The sequence below is a fragment of the Carlito syrichta genome, unplaced genomic scaffold (assembly GCF_000164805.1).
Source record: "Carlito syrichta isolate Samal-C Ts95f unplaced genomic scaffold, Tarsius_syrichta-2.0.1 Scaffold311234, whole genome shotgun sequence".
In the NCBI taxonomy this organism is placed as follows: domain Eukaryota; kingdom Metazoa; phylum Chordata; class Mammalia; order Primates; family Tarsiidae; genus Carlito; species Carlito syrichta.
In genome coordinates this window covers 56,707-81,337 of record NW_007255330.1, presented here as the reverse complement: position 1 = coordinate 81,337, position 24,631 = coordinate 56,707, and the positions used below count along the sequence as shown (strand labels likewise).

Sequence of the window (24,631 nt, the reverse complement as noted above, 5' to 3'; positions counted from 1 at the left end):
AAGAATATAGCAAGTCTGGAATGGTAGAGGAGGAGGAAAGCTAGAGCATGTGCTGAAAATAATGCTGTTTGTGTGGAACAGTGGCATTCCATTTGGAATTTCCTCAGGGCTACTACCACTAGGGAGATCCCCATCGGGGACTGGCTTGCAGTGAGGGCTGCAGGGCCACTGGAAGTTTTGGCCTAGGCTAAATTGTACATTCCTTTGTGTTGGTCTTTATCCATTTCCATCACTTTCATGACATTCCTTCATTCCTACCAAGTGGCCATGTCTCTTGCTACTCACTGATCTCTGGCTGCTTTCCGTGCAGCCTGTCACCTTTTTTAGGTATGTTCCAGGCTTAAAATTCCAAGCAAAATGCTTACTTTATCAGTGCTTTTCTGTCAGAAGTCAAAGAATTCAGTCTGATAAGCATGTTCATGGGGTATTGGAATGATTTTACAAATGGCAACTTGGAGGAAATAGGAAAGAGATGATTTTTTTAGTGTCATTTATTATTATTTTAGTGTCAGAGTATTAGAGTAGTAGGAGTTACTTTGAAGCAGAGCTAATTTTTGAAACTAGCTTTGGCGGTCAAAAACCGTTTATTTAAAATGGGTAATTGTAAAGATTTTGCATTTCCTTGAATTACAGTTATTACATAGAAATCCTATATTTTTTTATGTGAATTCTGATTGACAAACCAACCTTTACCCAAATTGTTAATTCATAGATAAATGTCATCTTTTAGTTATTCTGAAAAATATTGTCCTCCCAAAAGATATTTCTTACTGTTTTGTGAACTCTTGGTTAATGCCTTTGGGCATAGTAGAAGTCATTTCAAAGTCACAGATCTGGGTTTAACCCATGGTTTAGAAAAATAAAATTGTCAATAAACTATCTGGAGATAGGCTTTGAATAAGAAACTCAGCTGAAGGGAGTGATCCTTGTAGCACTAAATTTGATGCTAAATAAAAAAAAAACTAAAGAGTAGGTATATTTGTTTAAAAAGTTTATTCTAAGAAAAAAAGGGTAATTTTTTTTTTTTTTTTTTTTTGAGTTGGAGTTTCATTCTGTCGCCCAGACTGGAGTGCAGTGCCATTCATGGCCACCCTAGTGTCGACCCACTGGGCTCTGGCGATCCTTCTGCCTCAACCTTCCAAGTAGCTGGAACTACAGGCATGCACTACCATGCCTGGCTAATTTTTTGATTTATTGTGGAGACAAGGTCTCGCCAAGTTGCCGGGCTGTTCTCAAACCCACAGGCTCAGGCAGTTCACTCACCTCGATCTCCCAAAGTGCTGGGATTACGTGCTGAGCCACCAAACCTGGCCAAAAAAGATCATTTTTAATAGATGGATCAGTATTGTCATACCAGTATTGTCAAAACTTTAACTTGATTTATAGCATGTTTTATACTTGATGTGATAGAAATATTTTAATATGGATTATCGTTTCTCGTGTCCACCTAAAATGCTTTGGAATGTTGGCTGTCCTTAGGTACATAATAGAGTAACCTAAAATGTCTTTACTTTCAGGTGCCTTTATTAATGTGTTTCCAAAAATTGGCTTTGCTATTGAATTTTTTCTTCTGTAGAAAAAGAAATGTATATATATGTACACACACACACACACACGCGCGCGCGCACACACACACACACACACACACACATATATTTTGAGTCTCACTCTGTTACCCAGGTTGGAGTACAGTGGCACAATCATGGTTCATTGCAGCCTCGACCTCCTGGGCTCAGGTGATCCTTCTGTCTCAGCCTCCTAAGTAGCTGGGGCTGCAGGCACACACCACCACACCTGGCTAATTGTTCTGGTTTTTTTGTTTTTTATTTTTTTGTAGAGATGGGGGTCTCACTTTGTTGCCCAGGTTTGGTCTCAAACTCCTGGGCTCAAGTGATCTCCTGCCTCAGCCTCCTAAAGTACTTGGATGACAGGTGTGAGCCATCACACCTGGCCTATAATTTTTAAAACGTACAATTTTCATTTTCATACCCAGACCTAACTTTTGAATTCATACTGTGTGCCAAGCCTTGCACTAGGTACATTTTAAAAAGACATTATCTCATTTCATTTCTCTCAAATGCCACTTGGAAAGTTATGCATCTTGATTTAAATCACACAGTAAGTAATGGACTTAGGATTTCAACCTTGGTGCATTCTGTTTCCACTAATCAATATTGCCTTGAAAAAAATGGTTTATTCTAGAAAGTATAAGTGTGAACTTAAAGAAAATGCAGGAAACCTCTAAGACGTTTTGCTTTGTATTTAAAACAGAAGTTAAAATCAATACATGTTAGAATGTATTTTACTTAAGACTTTGTAGAAATAAGGCCAAATATGATTTACCCAAACTCAAGGAATAATTTGTTGATCCTGAAAAATGAACCTGAGCATCAGGCACTCATTTTGCTGGCATGTGTGTTTATCATAGAGTCTTTGAACTAAAACAGCATTTTCTTACCTTTTTTCTTTTTCTTTTGGAATGACAAGTTTGTACATATTGTCTGTTGTTTATTGATAGAAACTTCCAGGTGATTAAAGATGAAACTTCTTAGGGCAATTGAGAGTATTTTAAAAACATTTATTTGGGTACAGTGAATCTTGGAGAATCATGGCCTTTTTATTCTTTAGTTTCTGTATTCAACCAAATTGTGAATATGTGTCCCCAAATTACTGAATTTGTGACTTTTGACAAGTTAGTTATTCAGGCTCTCTGAGACTCACTTTTTTCATGTTTAAAATGAGACTAATGCTGTCTAGCTTGAATTATGTTGTAAGGAATGAGTGAGACATGGTAAAAATTTCCTAGCATATAGTAAATACATGTGCCATTAATTGCCAGAATTGCAGTATGGTCACTTGAGCATGAAATCTTTGAGAAATGTTAAAACATAGAGTGTGTTTGAATGCAGTCAATCACCTGAGGATGAAGAATAGTAGAGGAAAGAGCATGGGTATATTCAATTCAATAATGAATATGCACAGATGCTTAGAATTGTAAACTTTTAAAAGCATGTGATCAAAGAAGAAATCATAAGAGTTAGACAGATCTCCAAAAGGCAGAATATGAAACTTTAGAAGAGATGGACTAATGGTGGCAATAAAAACTTTTCCCGTAAGAGAAAGAAAAGCTAGGATCCATTAAATGTTCTCATGTGGTCCATTTGGTCCCTACAAGTAAAACTTTAGATAGTGAATCCATTTCCACTTGTAGGTGCCTCAACATGCATGCAGGGGCTGGCAGATGTTTTTCATTTTGTATTTAGGCATAGTTTCCAAAAGTTGATAATTTGTATCCTGTAGTTCAGGGGGATTTTTTTTTTAAAGACATTATGTTACTTCTCACACACACACCCCCCATACTAAAATCACTGAGTAAGTTAAAGGGTTTTTTTGTTTGTTTGTTTTTTTGAGTTCAGGACTCTTCCAAATTTTATTCAATCTTCACATGCTTATATAGGGCATTTTCAACCCTCCAACCCCCTCACATATGTGCCCACAAATGCTTACATTATGTTTTCTTTTACAATTAAACGTTTTACAATGATCTATTTATTCCTCCCTGTCCCTTTTTGTACCCATTATGTTAAAACCAATAGACAGGAACGAAACAGCATCTACTAAAAATTATTAGTAAGTTAAAGTTTTAACCAATGTCTCCAAAACTTTCATCTTGCTGTGCATTGCTTACCTACCAGATGCAATGTAGTGTAAAGTGTTTCCCCAAATTGTTCAACCGTGGACCCTTGTGTCCCCATGGTACGTCTCACAGGACTCTTGTTCTAAGAGCTTCTTTGTGGAAGCCCTATGTTCATATTGTGTGAGTCCTCTTCCTTAGCACCCAGTTCTGACATTGTATCTTTTTATGACCACTCGCTCTCTGTGATACCATTTGTGGAACCACATTATAACAAAATAATTGGTTTGCCGAAAGCAACTTATGGAAACTGGGTTTCCAAAATGGAAAACCCAGAGTATATAAACATGGCATCACCTGAATACTGAAATTCAGGAGCAGGTAACCTGTGACAGGCATCTGAGTCAGTTTTCCAAAAACTATTACCTGGTAGTATGTACCACATTGTTTCCTTACTTCCTGCCTGCCTTCCTAATATTTTTTCTCTTATTATTTTATTCTCTTCTCTTCATTCTCTTGCACTATGCTTCATCTTATCATGTTCTCCAGGTTGATTTTCATCTTCGTTCTTTCCATCTCCACAGGCAACAGGCACTCACTGACAATTTTTTTCCTTACCTCAGTGATCCTTTGACATTAAAAAATCTAGGTCAGGCACAGTGACTCATGCTTATAATTCTACCACTTTGGGAGGCTGAGGCAGGAGAATTGCATGAGCTCAGGAGTTTGAGACCAGCCTGGACAACATAACAAAACCTCATCTCTAAAGAAAAAAAGAATTAGCTGGTTGTGGCAGTACAAGTCTGTAGTCCCAGCTACTAGGGAAGCTGAGGCAGAAACTTCCCAAGTAGCTGAGAAGCTGAACTGTGATCATGGCCACTGCACTGCAATCTGGGTGATAGAAAAATAAAATAAAATATATAGTGCTTTATCGGTAACAGTTGTTCTATTAAATGACTTCATTTAATTCCCTCCTCAAGTATAATTGGCCAAAACCCAACCTACTTTTAGTGTTCAAGGAGTAATGGAATTTTCTTAACAGTTTTATGGTTGCCATCACAAGAAAGTCATACTCTTTTAAAAAGATAGTCAGCTGGACATGGTGACTCACGCCTGTAATCCTAGCATTTTGGGAGGCCAAGGCTAGAGGATAGCTTGTGCCTAGGTGTTTGAAACCAGCCCTGGCAACATAATGAGTGAGACTCTGTCACAAAAAAGCAAGACAAAACAAGCAAATGGATTTTAAAAAGAATAATGAAAAAGATACAGTTAACTCTCATTATTCACAGTAGTTATATTCTGTAAGATCATTGTGAACACTGAATGAGTGAATACTGAACCTTGTTCTAAGGGGAAATTCAGGATTAGTTTTCTTAAAACCTCTGGTCACAATATTCTTGTTAACCCATCAATCCATAACTTTATTTCATGTGCTTTTTTTCTGTTTAAAGACATCTTATTTCATATACATTGTTGGTTCATTAACATTGAATTCACTGCCAACAGTGCTATAGTTCATGCCTAAACATAGCTTATCTAATGCATACTTTGCTCCATGAGTCACTTCACAGCCTTCTTATCTCAGAAACACTAGGAAATACTTGAGCACTCTGCTTGAGGGTGTTTTAAACAGTGGAATCACCAACAAAAGTGCAAAACATATGGCATTAAACAGACTGAGAAAAGGACGCATGACAGTATGAGAACTGAAACAAGAAGACAGAATGTCACCTTGTTCAATCTCAGTTGGGCACATGTGTCAGGCAGCTCAAATTTTTCACTACTCTAAATATCTACAAATAATCATGAAAGCACTGTAAGTATTGATTTTGGAGATTACAAATAAATTTTTAGCAAGTAGGTAGTTTTGCAAATATAGAATCTGCAGATAATAAGGATTGACTGTAATTGCTTTATTAAGGCATTGATCTTGAGTATGTTTCCACTAATGCAGATGCTTAATTTCAGCAGGCTTTATGACAGTAAATGGTTCTTAGCTAAAAAAATTTTGTTTTGTTCCCTGGTAGCATGTTACTGAAGAAACCTCACTCTTTATTATAAAAAATTATTAAATACTAGTGTCTTGAATATAGAAGCTTCTTCTTTTTTTTTTTTTTTTGAGTTGGAGTCTCACTCTGTCGCCCAGACTGGAGTGCAGTGGCCGCTCCCGGCCACCGCAGCCTCGACCTGCTGGGCTCTGGCGATCCTTCCGCCTCAGCCTTCCAAGTAGCCAGAATTACAGGCATGCGCTACCACGCCCGGCTGATTTTTTGATTTATTGTAGAGATGAGGTCTCGCTGCCCAGGCGGGTCTCGAACCCGCGGGCTCAGGCAATCCACTCACCTCAGCCTCCCAAAGGCGTGGGATTACAGGCTGAGCCACCGAGCCTGGCTTTATAGAAGCTTCTTAATGAAAACAATGACTGAACTATATTAATAGCCTTGCAGTAGAACCTCACTTCTGTCAACATCACTGTTGCTATGGAAAAGTTTATTCCAAATTCCAGCTGGAATGCCTGAGTCCTTTTGCTTGCCAGGTCTTTAGGCCCAATGATAACTGATCCACCAAACGCACCTACAGTGTAGGACTTTCATTTTTTCCCTCTGGTCTAATTCTGGGACTGGGCTTAGAGCTGTTACAGCAGACTCTGGAGGGTATGAAGAGATCAGGGTGACAACTCTGAGAGGGGACTGCTGGGGAATTCTGCTGGCAAGGTGGAGGCACAGGCTCTTCAGATGACTTCACAATTAATGCCTCAAGTTTTAGGGAAACTAGGGATGATTGTCGGTATAACCCAAGACCTGTAACCCAAGACCTGAAGGAAGCCATGTTTTTCTAAAAGCAGTGGCCCTTAAAGATAAAAATTAGGGCAGAATGGTCCATCGATCTGATCCATTAAGGCATTACCTAGCCTCCTTACGATTTCAAGTCTGAAAGATAATAGTTGTGTTAAAACCGAAATACAGATGCTGGTCTTCTCTGTGTGATGAGCCTTGGTGGGCAGTCTCCGATCAAGAAGATGAATACCCTGCAAGTTTATATTACTGGGCAATATTATTATGCTCAGTGTTTTTTCACAAGATTACTGTATTCTGTAATATTTAACAGATGCCTTATGTTCATTTGTAGTCACTTGGTGACTAAGAGTTCAAAGTGAAAGAATGATAATTCAGATAGGAAAATATATGGTAGTATCCTAAAACCTAAAAAGGAATATGGGACTTACACGAGACACTTAAAATAGTCATTTCATAGAATAGAATGGAAGTTACTGGGGGAAATAGGCAGTTGCTGTTCAAAGGGTATAAAGTTTCAGAGCTATAAAATAAGCTCTAGAGATCTGCTGTACAACATTGTATCTGGAATTAACAATACTATAACATGTGCTTAAAAATTTGTAAAGAGGATAGAACTCATGTTACGTGTTCCTCCACAGTTTGAAGAAGAAAAAAAAAGAATCTCAGGATTTCTTTAAGTGACAGGTGCCTTTGGGGGAAGTGGAGCTTTTAATGAAATTGTACCTTTTCTTGGTTGGTTTCCCAAGTTTAAGATCTTTTTATGAACAGTAAGAAACTTTATTAGATTTTAATTCAGCTTTCATAAAAATTTAACAGGGAAATTATTATTTGATCATTTTGATAACTTAATTGATACTTTAATTTTATCCCCCAAAATACTAAAATGTCTTCTATTTTTAGTAAATTGCATGCCTAGGAGAAAAGGAAGCAAGTCTAAGTCAGAACTCTGCTGTCCTTTTCTTAAATGTTCTCTAGATTGATTGACAGTATTGTAAAAGTCTTATTTAAGATTTAGAATACACTCCAGTATTACAGTCTCAGAAGTCCAGCTATAAGGGAACCTGTTTAACTTTATCAGTTTTCTTACATTTCTTTGACTTTGGAACCCTTTTCTCCCAGATACTTTAACATCTCACAGATCCTCATAACAGGAACAGTTATGGGAATCATCTTGTCATTGGAAAGGTAGCCCTTTCTCTGCTTATATAGGGGGTTTAAGAAACCTCTTTGACGCTGCATCATAGGCAGAGAGCTGAAGCACCATGTTGGGAAATTAATGTTCAGTCAGTCCTGTCTTGTTTTCAGGACAACAAAAAGGATTTTGTACCTTCTCTGGAGAAAGTAATTAGGTTTATTCTCCTTCACCTCACATGTGTTCCGACTCATCTACCCAGGTGACCTAGATCTGTCTTAGGTCCTTTAAGAGAATGTGAAAGGGGCTAAGCCCCTGTTAGTAGTAAATACTATTTTACCAGAAAAGCTTTTTACTGTTTATTTTAAATAAGCTTTAGAAAAAATCATTAATCCTGAAACAGCAGGGTCATTGTAAATCTTTAAACAAATCCAAATCTTCTCTTAGCAAAATCAATGTTTATTATATCTCATAAATTTTAACATTCTTTTGAAACAAACAAACAAAACAACGGGCACACAAAATAAGTCATAGATTGAGTAGAGATGTAACACAGGAAGAGTTAAGATTTTTTAACACCCAAAGGAAAAAGAAGTGTGTGTAACTGATTTTTAGCAGGCTAATAACATTCTAATCAATAGAAGAAATTAAAGCATTTGATTTGACTGTATGAGATTATAAGGATTTCTGTTTGGCATAAAATGCAACCAAATAAATTAAGCTTGGCAAAAATGCAACCAAATAAATTAAGCTGTGTTTACTTGGGTAAACACAGCAAGTATAACAAAGGGTTAAGGTTTATTGTATTTGAGTAACTCTTAGAGTTTAAGAAAACTATCAAGCTGAGCTAAATGAGAAAAGGACAAGCAATCAGTTATTACATGGAATTGTCAGCCATCAAAGGAATTCGTTTCCTTCAGCTAAGATCTTTTGTATACCCGTCCTCATGTTGTGATTGGTGTCCATGATTCAGTGGTGAAGGTGACACTGTCAGTCCTGTGGGCAAGATAGAGGCAGGGGACATATTAAACAAAGGAATGCAAACTGAGTAACATACCTTGAAAACTGTTTTTAAAAATTGTTAATACTGGCAAGATGATGACAACTTAAAAATAAAACAAACCTCAGAAATGACCCTAATGAAAGGATCCAAAAAGAAAAAAGGACAGAAAAGCAGCTTATGTATTGAGCAACAGGCTTGGTCATGTAAATAAGAATTTTTAACCTAGTGGAGCATGACTTAACTGTTAACATCATTATTATAAAAATAGTAATAACAGGAAACAGTGTCATAATAGATAGCTATAGTCATATTTGTGCTGCTGAATTTCTATAAAACAAGTAACAGTAGGGTTATGATATGTTAACATTCATTTTGTTATATGTAATATTTTCATATTTATTAGAAGAAATGTTAAGAATCGCTTTATTAAAAAATGATTTTTTGCTGTTTTAGCTGACTGCACAGACTGCCTTCTCCGTGTTCCTGCAGCCAGAGGCATGACCTAGCACCCCGATGACCACTCTCAGGGCCCTTGAGTGACTGGCCAGTGCACCATGGAACTTAAAGTATGGGTGGATGGAGTTCAGAGGATTGTTTGTGGGGTCACCGAAGTCACAACTTGCCAGGAGGTTGTCATAGCCTTAGCTCAAGCAATAGGTAAGTTAATTCTGTGGGTGTCTGAGAGTACCATATGCTTCCTTTTGTTGTTGGTGGTGATGGTAGTGGTTATGGTGGTGTGGTTTGTGTTTTAAATATAGGTCTCTAACAGATTTTTTCTTCTATTTCAGTAATAAGTCTCACAGACACCATTTTGTTTGTTTGTTTTGAGTTGAAGTCTCACTTCGTTATCTAGGCAGGAGAGAGGTAGCATGCTCACGGCCACCCCAGCATCTACCTACTGAACTCTGGCAGTCCTTCCACCTCAGCATTCCAAGTAGCTGGAACTACAGGCATGTGCTACCATGTCCAGCTAGTTTTTTTTAAATTTATTGTAGAGATGAGGTCTTGCCAAGTTGCCCTGGTTGGTTTTGAACCCATGGGCTCAGCCAGTCCACTTGTCTCGGCCTCACAAAGTGCTGGGATGACAGGCTGAACCGCCTAGCCTGGCCAACGCAGTTTTACTTATTGCCATTTGCCTGTGTTTAGGTAAAACTGATGATGCTTGTTCTCTGAGCCCCCGTAGATTTTACCAGCTATGGGTCTAGCATTTGCACTGCCTTTTCCTTTCCTGTTGTTTAGCTGAAAGAGTGATTTCTGGAACTGAAGATGTTTTCTTGAGCCAAAACTTAGATTCTTAGTTCCCAGAATCCCTCATTAAAAATCCTACTTATTGCTTATTTCTGAACATGTTTAAAAAAGAGAATACAACAGACTAAATCACATTATTCATTATTGAAAAATAATGTGAACTTTTAAAATCTTATTATGCAGTGAAGATGTGAAGCACAGCTCTTCATGCCATCTTATTCTCCTACCCTGTTTTATCTTTTTTCTAATTTATTTTAAGCTTATCGTCATCATAGTTTCGCATGTTTATTAGTTGCCTTAAATCCTTCTGAAACATGGTGAGGGTGTAAATACCTGCATCAGCAAAACCAGTAATGTGGATTAAAGCTTATATTTGCATCTTAAATTCATCATTTAGCAAACATATATTAAGAGGAAACTATGTCCAGCACCAAGCTAGGTAATCAGTGCCTCTTTGTCTTTGAGCTCCTTATTAAAAGTTTATGTCCTGATAGTTTACATTGGAAACATGCCAATTAGCTCAGGATTGAAATGAGTCATACTGTTACCAAGGTACCTTAGTATTTGGTAGAGATGCTGGTACCACCTGCTATGTGATAGATGCACTGTTGGAAGGTGGCAATGCCCTATACAAAGGTAGAAACTTTCTTTTAATATTGATGTCTTTGATCTTTTCCTTAAATGCTGTGGCACACAAATATGTTGAAGAAATGCTGAAAATCCTAGACTTTCACATTTAATGAAATTTTTTTGCATTTGGGGCTAATATTATATTTGTATACTTTAATTATTAAAGAGAGAAAATTAAGACATTTAATTTTTCATATTATGTTCTACCAACTTATTAATAATTGCCCCATTAAGAACCTCACATAGTTTATTTGAATTAAAATAAACAACTTTTTTTTTTAGTGAAGACTATGATTATCAACAGTCAAACCTGGCTTTCTTTGTTATATTTGGAGATTAAGCCATGGGCAGTGCTTAAAAAAAAAGAATAGTTTTTACAAAAGTCAGAGTAGTTGAGTAGTGGTGTAAGTTGCATCTGTCTATATCGTAACCACATTTTTTACATATAATTTCAAGGGGGCAAATGTCCAGATGTATTAGGAATTTGTTTATCTATTTGAACTAAATAAAATGTTTGTCAGTAAACTCAAAAGAAGTTTTAACTGAATCTATCCTTCTATTTTTGCTTTCTCAATAACTCAATCTAAGAGCTATTTTGAAAAGTTGACAACTTGAATACAGAGGTTTTATGATATTTCTTCAAACTTGGCCAAACAGTTCTTTTTCTGTATCACAAATACTTCATTAAATTCAGAATTCATCTGAGAGATGACTCAACTAGCAACTAGGCACACTGTGGATCCTGGTTTATGATATGAGGGCTTATTAATAAGGGAAAGTTGCTACTCTGAAAAAAAGCACCAGAGTTTCCATGGCTTAACATGGTAAACATGTAGCTATACTATTCGTAGAGAATGAACTGACGAACAAACCACAGGTGTTTGTGAAGCAACTTGTAGACTGGTTTCTTGGGTTTAATTCCACATCTTTTCCTGATTCTCTTCCTATCTATCTATCTATCTATCTATCTCTTACCTATCTTATCTATCTCCCTACCTAAGCTATATACATACAAAATATATATTCTTGATTAGAGAGTATTGAGTTTTTCTGGATAGTTAAAATTATTTTTAGGGAACCACAGACACTGTCAAGATGATTTACTTTGAAAATATGTACACAAGTTGGCAATCTGCAGATATATATATGGCAGCTAACATTTTCAGTCTTAACACTACTCATCAGTCAAGCCAAATTAGAAAAGAGCTAAGACAATATAATTTAATAAAAGATGTTGAATGTATCTAACACTATAGGAAGAAATCCTTTCTACTCTAATCTTTGACTACCTTGACAAATTATGTTTAGGTGATAGATATATGACAATCTCAAATTATGACAGACAGAATAAAAGTGCAACCATGATTTAAATGTTTTATTGGCATGAAGTGGTTAACTTGCCCATTCAGCGTGCACTGTCACCATTTATGTTCTAGGCTTTCTAAAGCATTCCCAATTTAAATATTCTACCTTGTTTGTCCTATACCTAGCCCCAAAATGCCGTTATTTCAGAATTCAGACTGCTTCTCAAATCTGTAAGTGAAACAGAAAGCCTTCGGCAGATCATGTCTCAAGTTATTAATAGGTTTCCCTACTATATACATATGCTTTCACAATATCTCAAAACTAAAACTGTGAAAAGGATGCATTTCTGCCCTCAGATAGCTTAGAGCTTAACACAAAAATAAAGTCCAGCTAACAAAAGATTAGAGAGGGGAAAAGGAGGAGGAAGAAATCAAGGAGTCTGAGGAGCAGGGTTTCTGATCCACAATACTTTGATACCTGGTGCCATTTAATGTGCCAACGATTCAGATTTTGCTCTCTTCCTGCTTCTTGTGATTGTTTCCTCCATCTCCTTCAACCAGAGAAAGCAATAGAAACAAATTGATTGGGGCTAAGGCCCCAGGCAGCATGGACTCTTTGCAAGAAACTGTTTCATGTAGTTTGCCCCAACAAAGTCAGTTTTCAAACACACACATTTTATACTAAACTCTAGTTTTAGTATGTGTTATCATCTGTTTTTCTTCTCTGGAAGTCCCATCAAAGAAGGAGTCTTGCTTGCTTATATTTCTTTTTTTTTTTTTGAGTTGGAGTCTTACTCTGTCACCCAGACTGGAGTGCAGTGGCACACTCCCGGCCACCGCAGCCTCAACCTGCTGGGCTCCAGCGATCCTTCCGCCTCAGCCTTCCAAGTTGCCAGAACTACAGGTGTGCACTACCACACCCGGCTAGTTTTTTATTTATTGTAGAGATGAGGTCTCGCCAAGTTGCCCGGGTGGGTCTTGAACCCACAAACTCAGGCAGTCCACTCACCTCGGCCTCCCAAAGTGCTGGGATTACAGGCTGAGTCACCAAGCCTGGCCGTTTATATTTCTTATACCATGGCTTTGCCTAAATTAAAGTAGATACACAGTAAAACTTAGCTTCTAGGACAGTACTGCTCAGTAGAACTTTCTCCAAGGATAGAAACATTTTAGATCTGTGTTGCCCAGTGCAGTAGCTACTGAGTACTTAAATGTGGCTAGTATAACTGAGGAAATAAATTTTTAAAAGCTAATTGCTATTGTAGTAAAAACACATTTCTAGAAGGTAGCTGATTGGTTTCTCAGCCTTAGCATGTCAAAATCTCTATGTTCCAACTGCTGCCCACTTCCAAATTTCCTCCTCCTCTCCATCTCAGCAAACAAGGACTCTTGTTTTAATTGATTAGATACCAAACCTTTGTGTGTTCTTTGATTCCTTTCTTGCTGTCTGTACTACCTTCAAAATGGATCCAGAATTGCACTGGTTTTCCCCACAAGCACTGTTACTCCTTTGCAGAAGCCACCATCATTTCCCACTTATATTTTTGCGGCTGTTTTTCAGCTCTCTCGCTTCAGCCTCGACTGCCTCCAGCCTTCTTATCTTAACAGATTTCTTTTGAAGTAATTTTACTTTTAAAATATGTTACATCTTATCATTCCTCTGCTCGAGACACCCTGGTGATTTCCTCACTCACCAGAAAATGCCAGTCTGTACAAGTGGTCTCCAGGACCCTCCCTAAATGAATCCCCACTTGCCTTGTTACCAATCTGGTTTCATTTCATACCGCCTACTTTCGATTGTTGCCTCTTTTTTTTTTTGAGTTGGAGTCTCACTCTGTCGCCCAGGCTGGAGTAACAGTGACATGGTCACGGCTACTGTAGACTTGACCTGCTGGGCTAAGGCAGTCTTCCACCTCAGCCTTCTAAGTAGCTGGAACTACAGGCGTACACCACCACACCCAGCAATTTTTTGGTTCATTGTAGAGACAAGGTCTTGCCAAGTTGTCCAGGCTGGTTTGAACCCCTGGGCTCAGACAATCCTCTTGCCTCTGCCTCCCAAAGTGCTGGAATTACAGGCATGCCCGGTGAATGTTGCCTCTTAAACCAAGCACAATCCATTCCAGCCATTGCCTCTTTTTCCTCTCTTCTCATAACACGCTGCAACCAGATATCTTTGTGATTCACTTCCTTGGATTGGCACAATAGTAATCTTATCACAGAGCCCCTCTCTGACAGTCATGTTCTTACACACATACGCATGCACACACCTCACATGTGCCCTGTCTCTTTGCTTTTTACATAGCACTTGCCCCCTACCTGACATGTCACCTGTGGACCACAATCCCTGAAATTTATCATACTTCATTTGTTAGCAATACCTGGCATGGCGTGAACTCACTTGGTGGTAAAAATTGACCTGATTTGATGTGAGACTGTTTTAGTCTATATTTATCCCATCCAGTATGAACATTGCTACATTTTACTATAGAAATTATTTTTTATTTTTTTAACTCCATGATCTTTTATTATTATTTTCAAAATTTTTGTTTTAAAGATGGGTACAATTCAGGGTTGGGTATACAAATGGTCATTGTACAGGTAAAATTTGAGCCTCACTCTGGCCTCCACTTCACCTGGTTTGAGATCAGGTACACATATTGATGAAGTATGCCCCCTCCCCCACCCGCAGCAGTTTCCCACTACTGCCAAACCCTTTCTTACAGTATTATGATAATTGTTTAGAAATTTTTAAGTGCTTGATTACAAAACCTACAGACAGCACCATGCTACCTTTCTAAAATCTAAAAAATTACGGATTTTCGCACATGTGCCTTTGTTGTATAATAGAAAATAGACATACATTTATTTATTTGTGTATTGTCTACACTGTTTTATTATCGCTTATTCCCATAGTTTAAAACTGTGTCTAGAATGGAGTAAGCACTTGAGTTGTTTTTTACTCATAATACTTCTTGCACCAACTGGTAGTCTGACAGTTCAATTCATTTCTGAAACTGTCTGCCTGGAGTTAGTATCATTTCCCAAAAGTCAAAGACCTCAGTCCTATAAGACTGCCTCCACCCTAGACATCAGTGGCAAGTTTAGGGCCAGCCAACCAGCTATAAATTGAGCATTCCCAAAACCCTATCCTTAGGTTTGATAACATACTAGAATGACTCACAGAACTCAGGAAAGGGCATTCGTTACTTTTACCAGTCTATTATTATAAACTAGTAGTTGTAAAAGATACAGCTTAGGAACAGCCAAATGGAAGTGGTGCGTAGAGCAAGGAATGGTGACCTGAGGAGGAAGTGGGTGGGGATGTGGTGGTGGGGGGGTGGGAGGGAGGAGTTCCAGTCCTCATGGAAGACAGAGACCTAAGCCGCTGTCTAGTAGCTGGGTAGCAGTTCTCCACTGGCTCCATGTTGCCGTTCAGAAGGGGAAATGGGCCTCCAGCCTTCCCACATCCTGATGTGGAAAGAGAACAGAGGGATTTGCCCGGTGGAGGTTTATTCAAGTTCTGAATTTTCTGCCTATCTCCCGGGATCAGTCCCCTGCCCTGTGGTGTCCAATGGGAATTCTAGTGTCCTTTATTTCAGCTGGAAAGCAAACTTTCTTCAATTTTACCTCAAATAAGAAGTTTTAGGCAATCAGGCATTTGACTAGAGAGGAGTTTCACCCAGGTTTAAAGTATAAAGTTGAATTTCTAAGCAAGTCTGAAGAGTGTATGTGGTGTACATCTTCATGTGCTGTTACATCTCTCGAGGGGCTTGGTATTTTCAAGTGATGGTTTTAAAGGCAACATGGACAGGACTCTACAACTTGATACTTTGGCGCTGTTCAAGAATACACAGTTACTAAATGGAGTCCTCTGTTGCACTATTTAGCTATGACACATCCCATTTTGACAGTTTATTACCTTTTTTTTAAAACCTAGGTCGAACTGGAAGGTACACCCTTATAGAAAAATGGAGAGATACTGAAAGACACTTAGCACCTCATGAAAATCCTATTATATCCTTAAACAAATGGGGGCAGTATGCTAGCGATGTGCAGCTCATTCTACGGCGTACTGGGCCATCTCTCAGCGAGCGGCCTACTTCAGATAGTGTGGCTCGAATTCCTGAAAGAACTTTATATAGGCAGAGTCTGCCCCCCTTAGCCAAGCTGAGGCCTCAGATTGACAAATCAATCAAAAGGAGAGAGCCTAAAAGGAAATCATTAACATTCACAGGAGGTGCCAAAGGATTAATGGACATTTTTGGAAAAGGCAAAGAAACTGAGTTTAAGCAAAAGGTGCTGAATAACTGCAAAACAACAGCAGATGAGTTGAAGAAGCTGATCCGTCTGCAGACAGAAAAGCTTCAATCCCTTGAGAAACAGTTGGAATCTAATGAAATAGAAATACGATTTTGGGAGCAAAAATATAACTCTAACCTTGAAGAGGAAATTGTCCGCCTAGAGCAAAAGATCAAAAGAAATGATGTAGAAATTGAAGAGGAGGAATTTTGGGAAAATGAATTACAGATTGAACAGGAAAATGAAAAACAGCTGAAGGATCAACTTCAAGAAATAAGACAGAAGATCACAGAATGTGAAAGCAAACTAAAGGACTATTTGGCCCAAATCCAGACTATGGAGAGTGGTCTTGAAGCCGAAAAATTGCAACGGGAAGTTCAGGAGGCACAGATCAATGAGGAAGAGGTTAAAGGAAAGATAGGTAAAGTCAGAGGGGAGATTGACCTTCAAGGCCAACGGACTCTGAGATTGGAAAACGGCATTAAAGCTGTGGAAAGATCGCTCGGACAAGCCACCAAACGATTACAGGTAAGAACATTTTTATAAATAGAGTGTTTCACCTATTTAAAAGAATTAATATATTTTGGGAGTCTTCTTTCATGATTGCCCATTTTCCCTTATGCTTAAAGAATTAGAAACCCAGACTTGTTTAAAGGTTTTGTAGAATTCGTGTGACTTACGACAAAGCTTAGATGTGAGACCAGAACAAAAATGTGAGCAAAAGCCACACTGATTCTTGCCCCACGGAAGAGCCTTCACTGTGGCAGTTACAGCATTCCGTAATTGGATACAGGAGAGTGGAATCTCAGAGCTAGAATCGACACTGATGATGAGTCTCTTGGTAGTGAGTCTGACCTTCTCCTTGTAGAGACAGGGAAACCGAAGCCAAAAGAGAGAAACACAAATTGGTTGCCAAGGATTGTTGTGGCTAGTTTACTGCTTATTTATCATTTCTCTATTTTGCAAACAGCCCCCTCTTCTTTCTTGCGATGTCGGTAGTCCCCATCGCTCCTCACCTCTCCACAGTACCCTTCTTTGCCTTCCTGATGAGAAGGGCACAGAGATTCCTCTCCAGTTTCCCCCCCTCTGGTTTGTATACAAGAATGTGTATAGTTTACCACTTGACCCTAGTCACTCACTTTATCTTGGATATCAGTGCTTTGAAAAGATTATGTTGTGGGAGTTGCAAGGTCGTATCAAACAGACTCTAACAGATGAGGAAGAGACACAGTTGATTATAATATGGCTATTTAGGCCCGGCCCGGTAGTTTATGCATGTAATCCTAGCACTTTGGGGAGGCCTAGGCCAGAGGATTGCTTGAGCCCAGGAGTCTGAGACCAGCCTGGACAACATAGCAAGACCTCATCTCTATAAAAAAATTAAAATTAACCAAGTGTGGTGGTGTGTGCCTGTAGTCCCAGCTACTTGGGTGGCTGAGGTGGAGGAATCGCCTGTGCCCAGAAGATGGAGGCTATGGTGAGTCATAATCATGCCACCGCACACCATCCTGGGTGACAGAGTGAGACCCTGACTCAAAATAATAATAATAATATTGCTATTTAAATTTAAAGTAATTAAAATTAAATAATATGCAATAAGGCAGTTTAAAACATTAAATAAATTAAAAATTTTGTTTTCAGTCACACTTAGTCACATTCAAGTGCTCATTAACACATGTGGCTACTGTATTGGACAGTGCAAATATGGAGCATTTCCATTATTGGAGGAAGTTCTGCTGGACTGTGCTGCTTTAGAATCTGTTCACAGTGTGGGCTGCACCAGGCAGCTCCAGGGCACACTTGTTGGAAATTTAGATTCTACCTTGTGACAAGATCCCCACGCAGTACCTGTGCACATTGGGGCTTGAAAAGAGCTGCTTTAGAATATGAACAGTTCAACAATTAGAGAAAGCTCAAGTGTTAGAAAAGAACTGAAGTGATTTCCTTTCTTTGTCACTAACTGTAGTGAGAGGTAAAACTACCAACAAATTTTGAAAATCAGTAATTTCTCGTGCAGTGGAAGGTTGTCAGACTCTGATTTATCAGTATTTTACTATTTGGATTCATTTTGACACTTTTAAAAGGATGCAAGGGGAAGTTGTTTTGCTTTGATGGTACTTCCAGGAAACCACAAACTTTTGACAGTCATACTAATACATCTTACTACATATTGGAAAAGGCCTAATAACCAAATTACTAACATATCACCAAGTACTCCCTATACCCAAAGTAAGTGGAGAAAACAGCCACTCACTTCTAATATCTCTTCCTAACCCCTACCAGATCCTTGTGGCCCACCCAGCATAGGTGGACCGAGCACTTTTTTTTTTTTAGTTGGAGTCTCACTCAGTCGCCCAGACTGGAGTGCAGTGGCCGCTCCCAGCCACCGCAGCCTCACCTGCTGGGCTCCCGTGTTCCTTCTGCCTCAGCCTTCCAAGTAGCTGGAATTACAGGCATGCGCTACCACGCCCGGCTGATTTTTTGATTTATTGTAGAGATGAGGTCTCGCTGCCCAGGCAGGTCTCGAACCCGCGGGCTCAGGCAATCCACTCACCTCAGCCTCCCAAAGGTGCAGGATTACAGGCTGAGCCACCAAGCCCGGCTAGAGCACTTTTTCTTATGGTGCAGTGGAGGAAACAGGTGAAACACTGTTACGTGGCAGAGGACCTCCCCTTGCTTTTGGAGCTTTCCATCTGTCCAGGCTTTATCTCCTTCTATAGGACTCTATTCTAAGATTTGTCTTTGTCAAGAATTCAAGAATCCCATAGTGAGAATCTTGTGTGGATCTTTCTTGCCATGTACTATAAGGTAAATCTTAATCATATATCCCATGAAAGTGTAAATAGCATACAAAAAATAAAAACTCTAAATTTCATGGATCAAAGCACGATTTGAAGCCAGTTATAGGAGCAATTGATAGGGATATTTGTGACCAGTTTAGCAATATTGCTGTAACTCCAGGATGGATGGAAACCCATATTTTTAAATGAAAGTTAACAAGCTTGTTTATTTAATCAGGTTCCAGAAGAAAACATCATAGTTAAGGGACAGACTGAAGAAGGCATTGTCTTTCTTTTGCTGGTTTTTTGGCCCATGCCACAGCATGTCAATGACCTCTTTAGCTAATTGTAGCAATATAAACCAGATTTGTTAAATGTGCTCAAAGCAAGTATCCCAAATTTAACCCTTCTAGCAGATGGATGTCTGGAACTGGTCAATAGTGAATTCTCAAATTAAAAAAATAATGATAATTTCCATCTAGGATAAAGAACAGGAACTGGAGCAGTTGACTAAAGAGCTGCGGCAAGTCAATCTCCAGCAGTTTATTCAGCAGACAGGGACAAAAGTTACGGTTTTGCCAGCCGAGCCCATTGAAGTAGAGGCCTCACCTGCAGACATAGAAAGAGGTAAGATGTCGATAAATACCGTTTTTCCCCCCTTTATTCTCACTGGTTAACTTTAACTGAACTGCTTACATTCAGTTAAATTCATGACTAATTTTTAAGTGGGCCACTTTTTTTACATACTTCCTGTTTCTAGGCAAAATCAATAATAACATTTTATTTATTAGGTGAGCCTGGATTCACTAAATTTCATATGATTAGTTTTATAAAATCTTTCTGGAAGTATATATGAGTCATAGTCTGTTAATTTGCATTTTAGCTTCTTTCTGTTGCTAATGTCTCTTCTTCCTCTTCTAAAAGTCTTTATTATTAATTTTTGCGGATATTTAAAAGTTCTAAATCTGTGTACACATTTGGTGCGAACAACCAAAAAAGAGAAGCAAAATGCTCCTTTGACTAAGATCATTCACTGTTCAAATCACAGAAAATGGATTTATCACTTGGACTTCCATCTGAGGGAGGCTTAGCCTTTTCAGCACGGAGCCCACTGGGTGTTGCATTGTTGCTCCAGGCAGTTCTCCCTTTGAGATTCTTTAGAGCAGAAAGCCTGCTAATTTGTTATATTGCTAAGTGCTCTAGCTTGATGAGCACGTTGAGTGACTTTCTTTGTTTCCTGTTTAGAGGCACCATTCCAATCTGGGTCCCTGAAGCGACCCGGTTCTTCTCGGCAGCTCCCCAGTAATCTCCGTATTCTTCAGAATCCTATCTCATCCGGTTTTAATCCTGAAGGCATCTATGTATGACATTATCTGTCTGTAGCGGGGAGACCCAACAAAGGTACCAAGGACAGTCGACTTTCTTCTTTGATTTGTGCCAATGATGAACAGAGGATCTGTTCCACAAGCCGCTGATCTTTTGAATCTTTTTTCTCTCCTAAATCGCATACCACTTGGAGCCATACCCTGTGCACTGATGCTAAAGAACAAAGAAACTGTGTTTTCACACATCAACAGTGTTGATTTTTTTGTCCAGCAGCTGTAATGCAAAGCCTTCATTTTTATTTGTAGCATTTTAAGTACATTAGGAAAGTATTATATTGTGTGCATACATAAATAAACTATGACTTAAGAGTGAAGAGAACTTTGTGACTGGCTTAGTTTAATTTATTTCATGTAACCAATTAATGTGTGAATGTTGATGTTTTAATATTTTTGTTATACTTATCCTGTGATTACATTACATAGTGTGTGATTATGACTCTGTGTGCATGTTGCCAGATTCTAGCCGTGCATTGCCGACTTACTCTGTGCAGGTGTGATAGGGTGCTCCACCATCACAACTGACTCCATAAGAGCCCTCTTGCATTTATTTTGTGAAGCTGTTCTAGCCATTATTTAACTAGGTGAAATAATTTCTGTTTTTTCAAAATGTGTAATTTAATCTTTACCATATTTCCAAATACATGAGTGGCCACATAACATAACAGATATTTTTCATGAGGTTAATTTTATGTGTAAAAGGTTTGCAGTGTTTCAGATACTGTTGAACAAAACTGTAGTTGCTGACTCTCTATCCAAACAGGCATGGGCTTTTCTGATACATTAAGTGTTTTGTTTCTGCCTTCCCTTATCATTTATACTCACAGATCCTCAGAATTGATCTAATATATGAGTTACAGGTATCTGAGGACCAGGTGGGCCTACTTCAGGAATGTTGCTTTAGGTGATAGATTGTAAAATAACCCACTTCATATGCATATGGTCTGTTGGTATATGCACCCATGAGTAAGTTATTGCTTGCACATAATTTACTCTGAATATTACAGACTTTTGTGATTTCTCCAGGTACTTAGAGGGAAAGTAGATTGGAATTAGTTTCTTTTTACCAAGGAAATAAAGTCAAATTCAGTATATGGTTTTATTTTGAAGCTTAACTTTTACAAGACATTAATCTCCATTTGTATATATGTTGTTTTACTTATAAAACAAAAAATGAGTCAACACCACTCCCATAAGTAGTGATTTACAAGTAGTATTTAGACAGATGCAGTCAGATACCACTTAGCCATTTTTACATTCCCACTGGTCAAATTTGGTACAGTATAATTAAGACTTTAATCTAAAATTTAAAGTAGTTTTTTATTTTGAAGAAAATACATTCTCTGTATTATTTACATGCAACAAAGTAAAAATGGATTAATATAGTAATGCCATGGTAACAATAAAAGATATGTCTTATGCATGAAGGCAACTTTGAATGTTTAGCACACTTGACTTATTTTTGGTTTAATGAATGCTGAGAATGCTGCTTTACTTAGATTTCTTATGAAAATTTTAAGAATGGCTATGAAAATATATAGAAGCTTCTAGAAAACTGAAAGTAATAATGCAGAGTTGCCTTTTCTATTAGTACAGCTAAGTGGCAGACCTCAACCAAAGATATTTTCTTTGGTTTCTTAGAGATCAAATTGAGCTTGCCATTATACTATTTTGCAAATAACTGAAGAAGTAAATGATTCTTACCTGAATAACCACAACCTATACACATTTGCTCTCAATTTGTAGTTATTTTATATCTATGTAAATTTTAAAATTAGGATGATTAAAAATTTAATTTGTAGTTTTTGGGACAATGATGATTTATGTGTGCCCAATCTATGCCTTATTTTTGAAGAGTCCTATGCTATACTAGCTCATTTTATTGTTCAGATAAATCGAGACCTTATTCACAAAGAAAAACATTTTATAAATTGATCACATTTTATTTAAATCAAAATGTTAAAACTGTAAGTAATAGTATACTTTGGAATTAGAAATTGCAAAGATGCCTTGACAGACCATGGAAAACACAATCACTATCCAACTTAATTATTGTAAATTATTATCAGAAGTAACCTAATAACTTTAAAGAAAGACAGGCAGCATCCTTGTTGCTTGTAGGCCCAAGTTTCCCAGGATAGCATCACATAGTTAACCTCTCTGACAACTGCATCAGAATTTTCAGGCTGCCAAATAATCTTCATGGACCTAACACAGATAGAATACTGTTTTCTAGGTGGGAAGAGTAAATAAATGAAAATGATTACTACATTGAGCGATTGTACTTTTTAATCAGATATATTACTTCCGGAAGCACATATCTAAGGAATATTTTCTGAAACTTAGAAGAACAACACCCATTTCCATAGGAACATTTTAAGATATTTTAGTCTTTTTGTGATCATTTTTATCTATTGTGAATATGTATGAGATAAGTGCCACATCTTGGACATATTTCAGAGGGGGGAGGAGGCAATGGTATACAAATCTAGGGTTGCCTAGCTAACAATTGCTTATGGAAATGAAACAAGTAATTGGAAGATTGACAATCTTTTTTTTTTTTTGAGTTGGAGTCTCACTCTGTCGCCCAGACTGGAGTGCAGTGGCTGCTCCTGGCTACCACAGCCTCGACCTGCTGAGCTCCGGCGATCCTTCCACCTCAGCCTTCCGAGTAGCTGGAACTATAGGCACGTGCTACCACGCCCGGCTCATTTTTTGATTTATTGTAGAGATGAGGTCTCGCCAAGTTGCCCAGGCGGGTCTCGAACCCACGGGCTCAGGCAATCCACTCACCTCAGCCTCCCAAGGCGCAGGATCACAGGCTGAGCCACCGAACCCAGCTGATATTTTGTTTTTTTAACATTTAGTTTTTTTGTCTTAATGTGCAGGGAATTTTTTATATGTGAAACTTCAGTTGGTATGAATAGGATTTCCCCATTTAGTTTCCCCAAACATCACTGAGCTAATCATCAACTCCTATGGTTCAAATTGGTCATAAACAAGAACTAGAATACTGATAGAGTAAAAATATATAATCGGGATTAAAATAGAAGTTATGGAGTGAAATGTGAAGTATAAGCACTGAATAAAAAGAACACCTTCCGTGGCATAGATAAAATTTAGACCTGCATTAAAAGATACTTTTCTTTGTGAATAAGAGCAAAACAGTCCTTAGAAAAAAGAGCTGTTCATTTAAAACCACTTCTGTGAACATCTTTCCAAGTTAGAATGGTAATGAAGTTGAAGAAATAATATGGAAAAGGCAAAAACTCTTGATTTCAGGCATACAAGGGATGTGGGCAGATGGACAGTTCCTCTTGTGCGTTGCCTTTGAAAAATTGGGCCTTAATATGTAGATAGCAATGCTGTGTTCACGTCCCTCTTCTACCTAACGTTGTCTTTATGGGTCTAGACTGTGATAAAAATTAGTTCATAAGTATTACTTTTATATTATGTTCATTTTTTTTAAAGTTGCATGTTTGTACTATCTGCTACAGTATTGTTAAGTTTCGGGTGAAGGCCATCAGCTGTATCAAAAAGACGAAACAATCACTATTTATTCAATATTGCTGCTTTCTGTTTCCAGAATAAGCTTTTGATGCCAGGACAGTGACTGCCTGAAAGCTGCAGGAGCTCTTTCCAATGCATTTTATATATTTTTAGAAACCAAATAAATGCAGAAAACTATTTAGTATACTAATTATATTAAACCAGCAGAACTATAAAGGCAATAAAATATATACATATATATATGGGGGGAGGGGAAAGATTAAAAAATAGGTTTACAGCCAGATCTGGTCATAGCCCTAAATCTCTTTCTCAATCCATCTTTCTTTATGCCCCTAGGAGGAGTTGAGTTGCTGCAGCTTTAAACAGAAAATTGCCATGTTCACTCGTTGTGGACACAAAAATATGCTTTTAGTACTGCTTTGCTTATGTATAAATAATCTGTAATATGTATTATGTAATTATTCTTTTCTTTGACTCTCATTTCAAATGTATATTTTCTGATTATCATGAGCTGTAAAACAAAGGATCAATATTGGACATTCTCCCAAATAATAAATTTTCAGGATTCATTGAGGTATTATAGTTGTTGATTTGTTTCTTATGTCCTTAATACTTTTAAATATAATTTTATTTCCTTTAAAAGATACCAAAGAGAATATGTACACATATTAATTACACAAAATTACATTTTTCTAAATGTGATGTTCTTATGTTGCCTAAAGAATTATCTGTTGCTCCTTCATCAGAGTAAAACTGAGTTAAGGAACTAATATGCCTGTCTTTTATTTCAAAAGTGAAAGAAAAAAATTTTTTTTTTTGATTTGGAGTCTCACTCCATCGCTCTCACTCCGTCGCTCAGACTGGAGAGCAGTGGCACACTCATGGCCATCCCAGTGTCGACCTGCTGGGCT

At 37.9% G+C, this 24,631-nt stretch overlaps 1 protein-coding gene across 1 annotated transcript; it reads left to right on the top strand.

The window, feature by feature from the left end:
* The first annotated feature begins 6,193 nt into the window (after positions 1-6,193).
* On the top strand, positions 6,194-24,297 carry RASSF8 (Ras association domain family member 8). The gene is made up of 6 exons (XM_021717844.1): positions 6,194-6,215; positions 9,021-9,224; positions 15,687-16,576; positions 19,311-19,455; positions 20,074-20,229; positions 24,057-24,297. Exons 2-5 carry the CDS (start codon positions 9,122-9,124, stop codon positions 20,193-20,195), a joined length of 1,260 nt encoding a protein of 419 aa, XP_021573519.1. The 5' UTR covers positions 6,194-6,215; positions 9,021-9,121; the 3' UTR covers positions 20,196-20,229; positions 24,057-24,297.
* The last annotated feature ends 334 nt before the right edge of the window (positions 24,298-24,631 follow it).

Coding starts and splice junctions, on each gene's coding strand:
- RASSF8 (XM_021717844.1), top strand. CDS start 9,122: ATGGAACTTAAAGTATGGGTGGATGGAGTTCAGAGGATTGTTTGTGGG. Junction 9,225..15,686: donor AGCCTTAGCTCAAGCAATAG/GTAAGTTAATTC, acceptor TTTAAAACCTAG/GTCGAACTGGAAGGTACACC. Junction 19,456..20,073: donor ACCTGCAGACATAGAAAGAG/GTAAGATGTCGA, acceptor TTTCCTGTTTAG/AGGCACCATTCCAATCTGGG.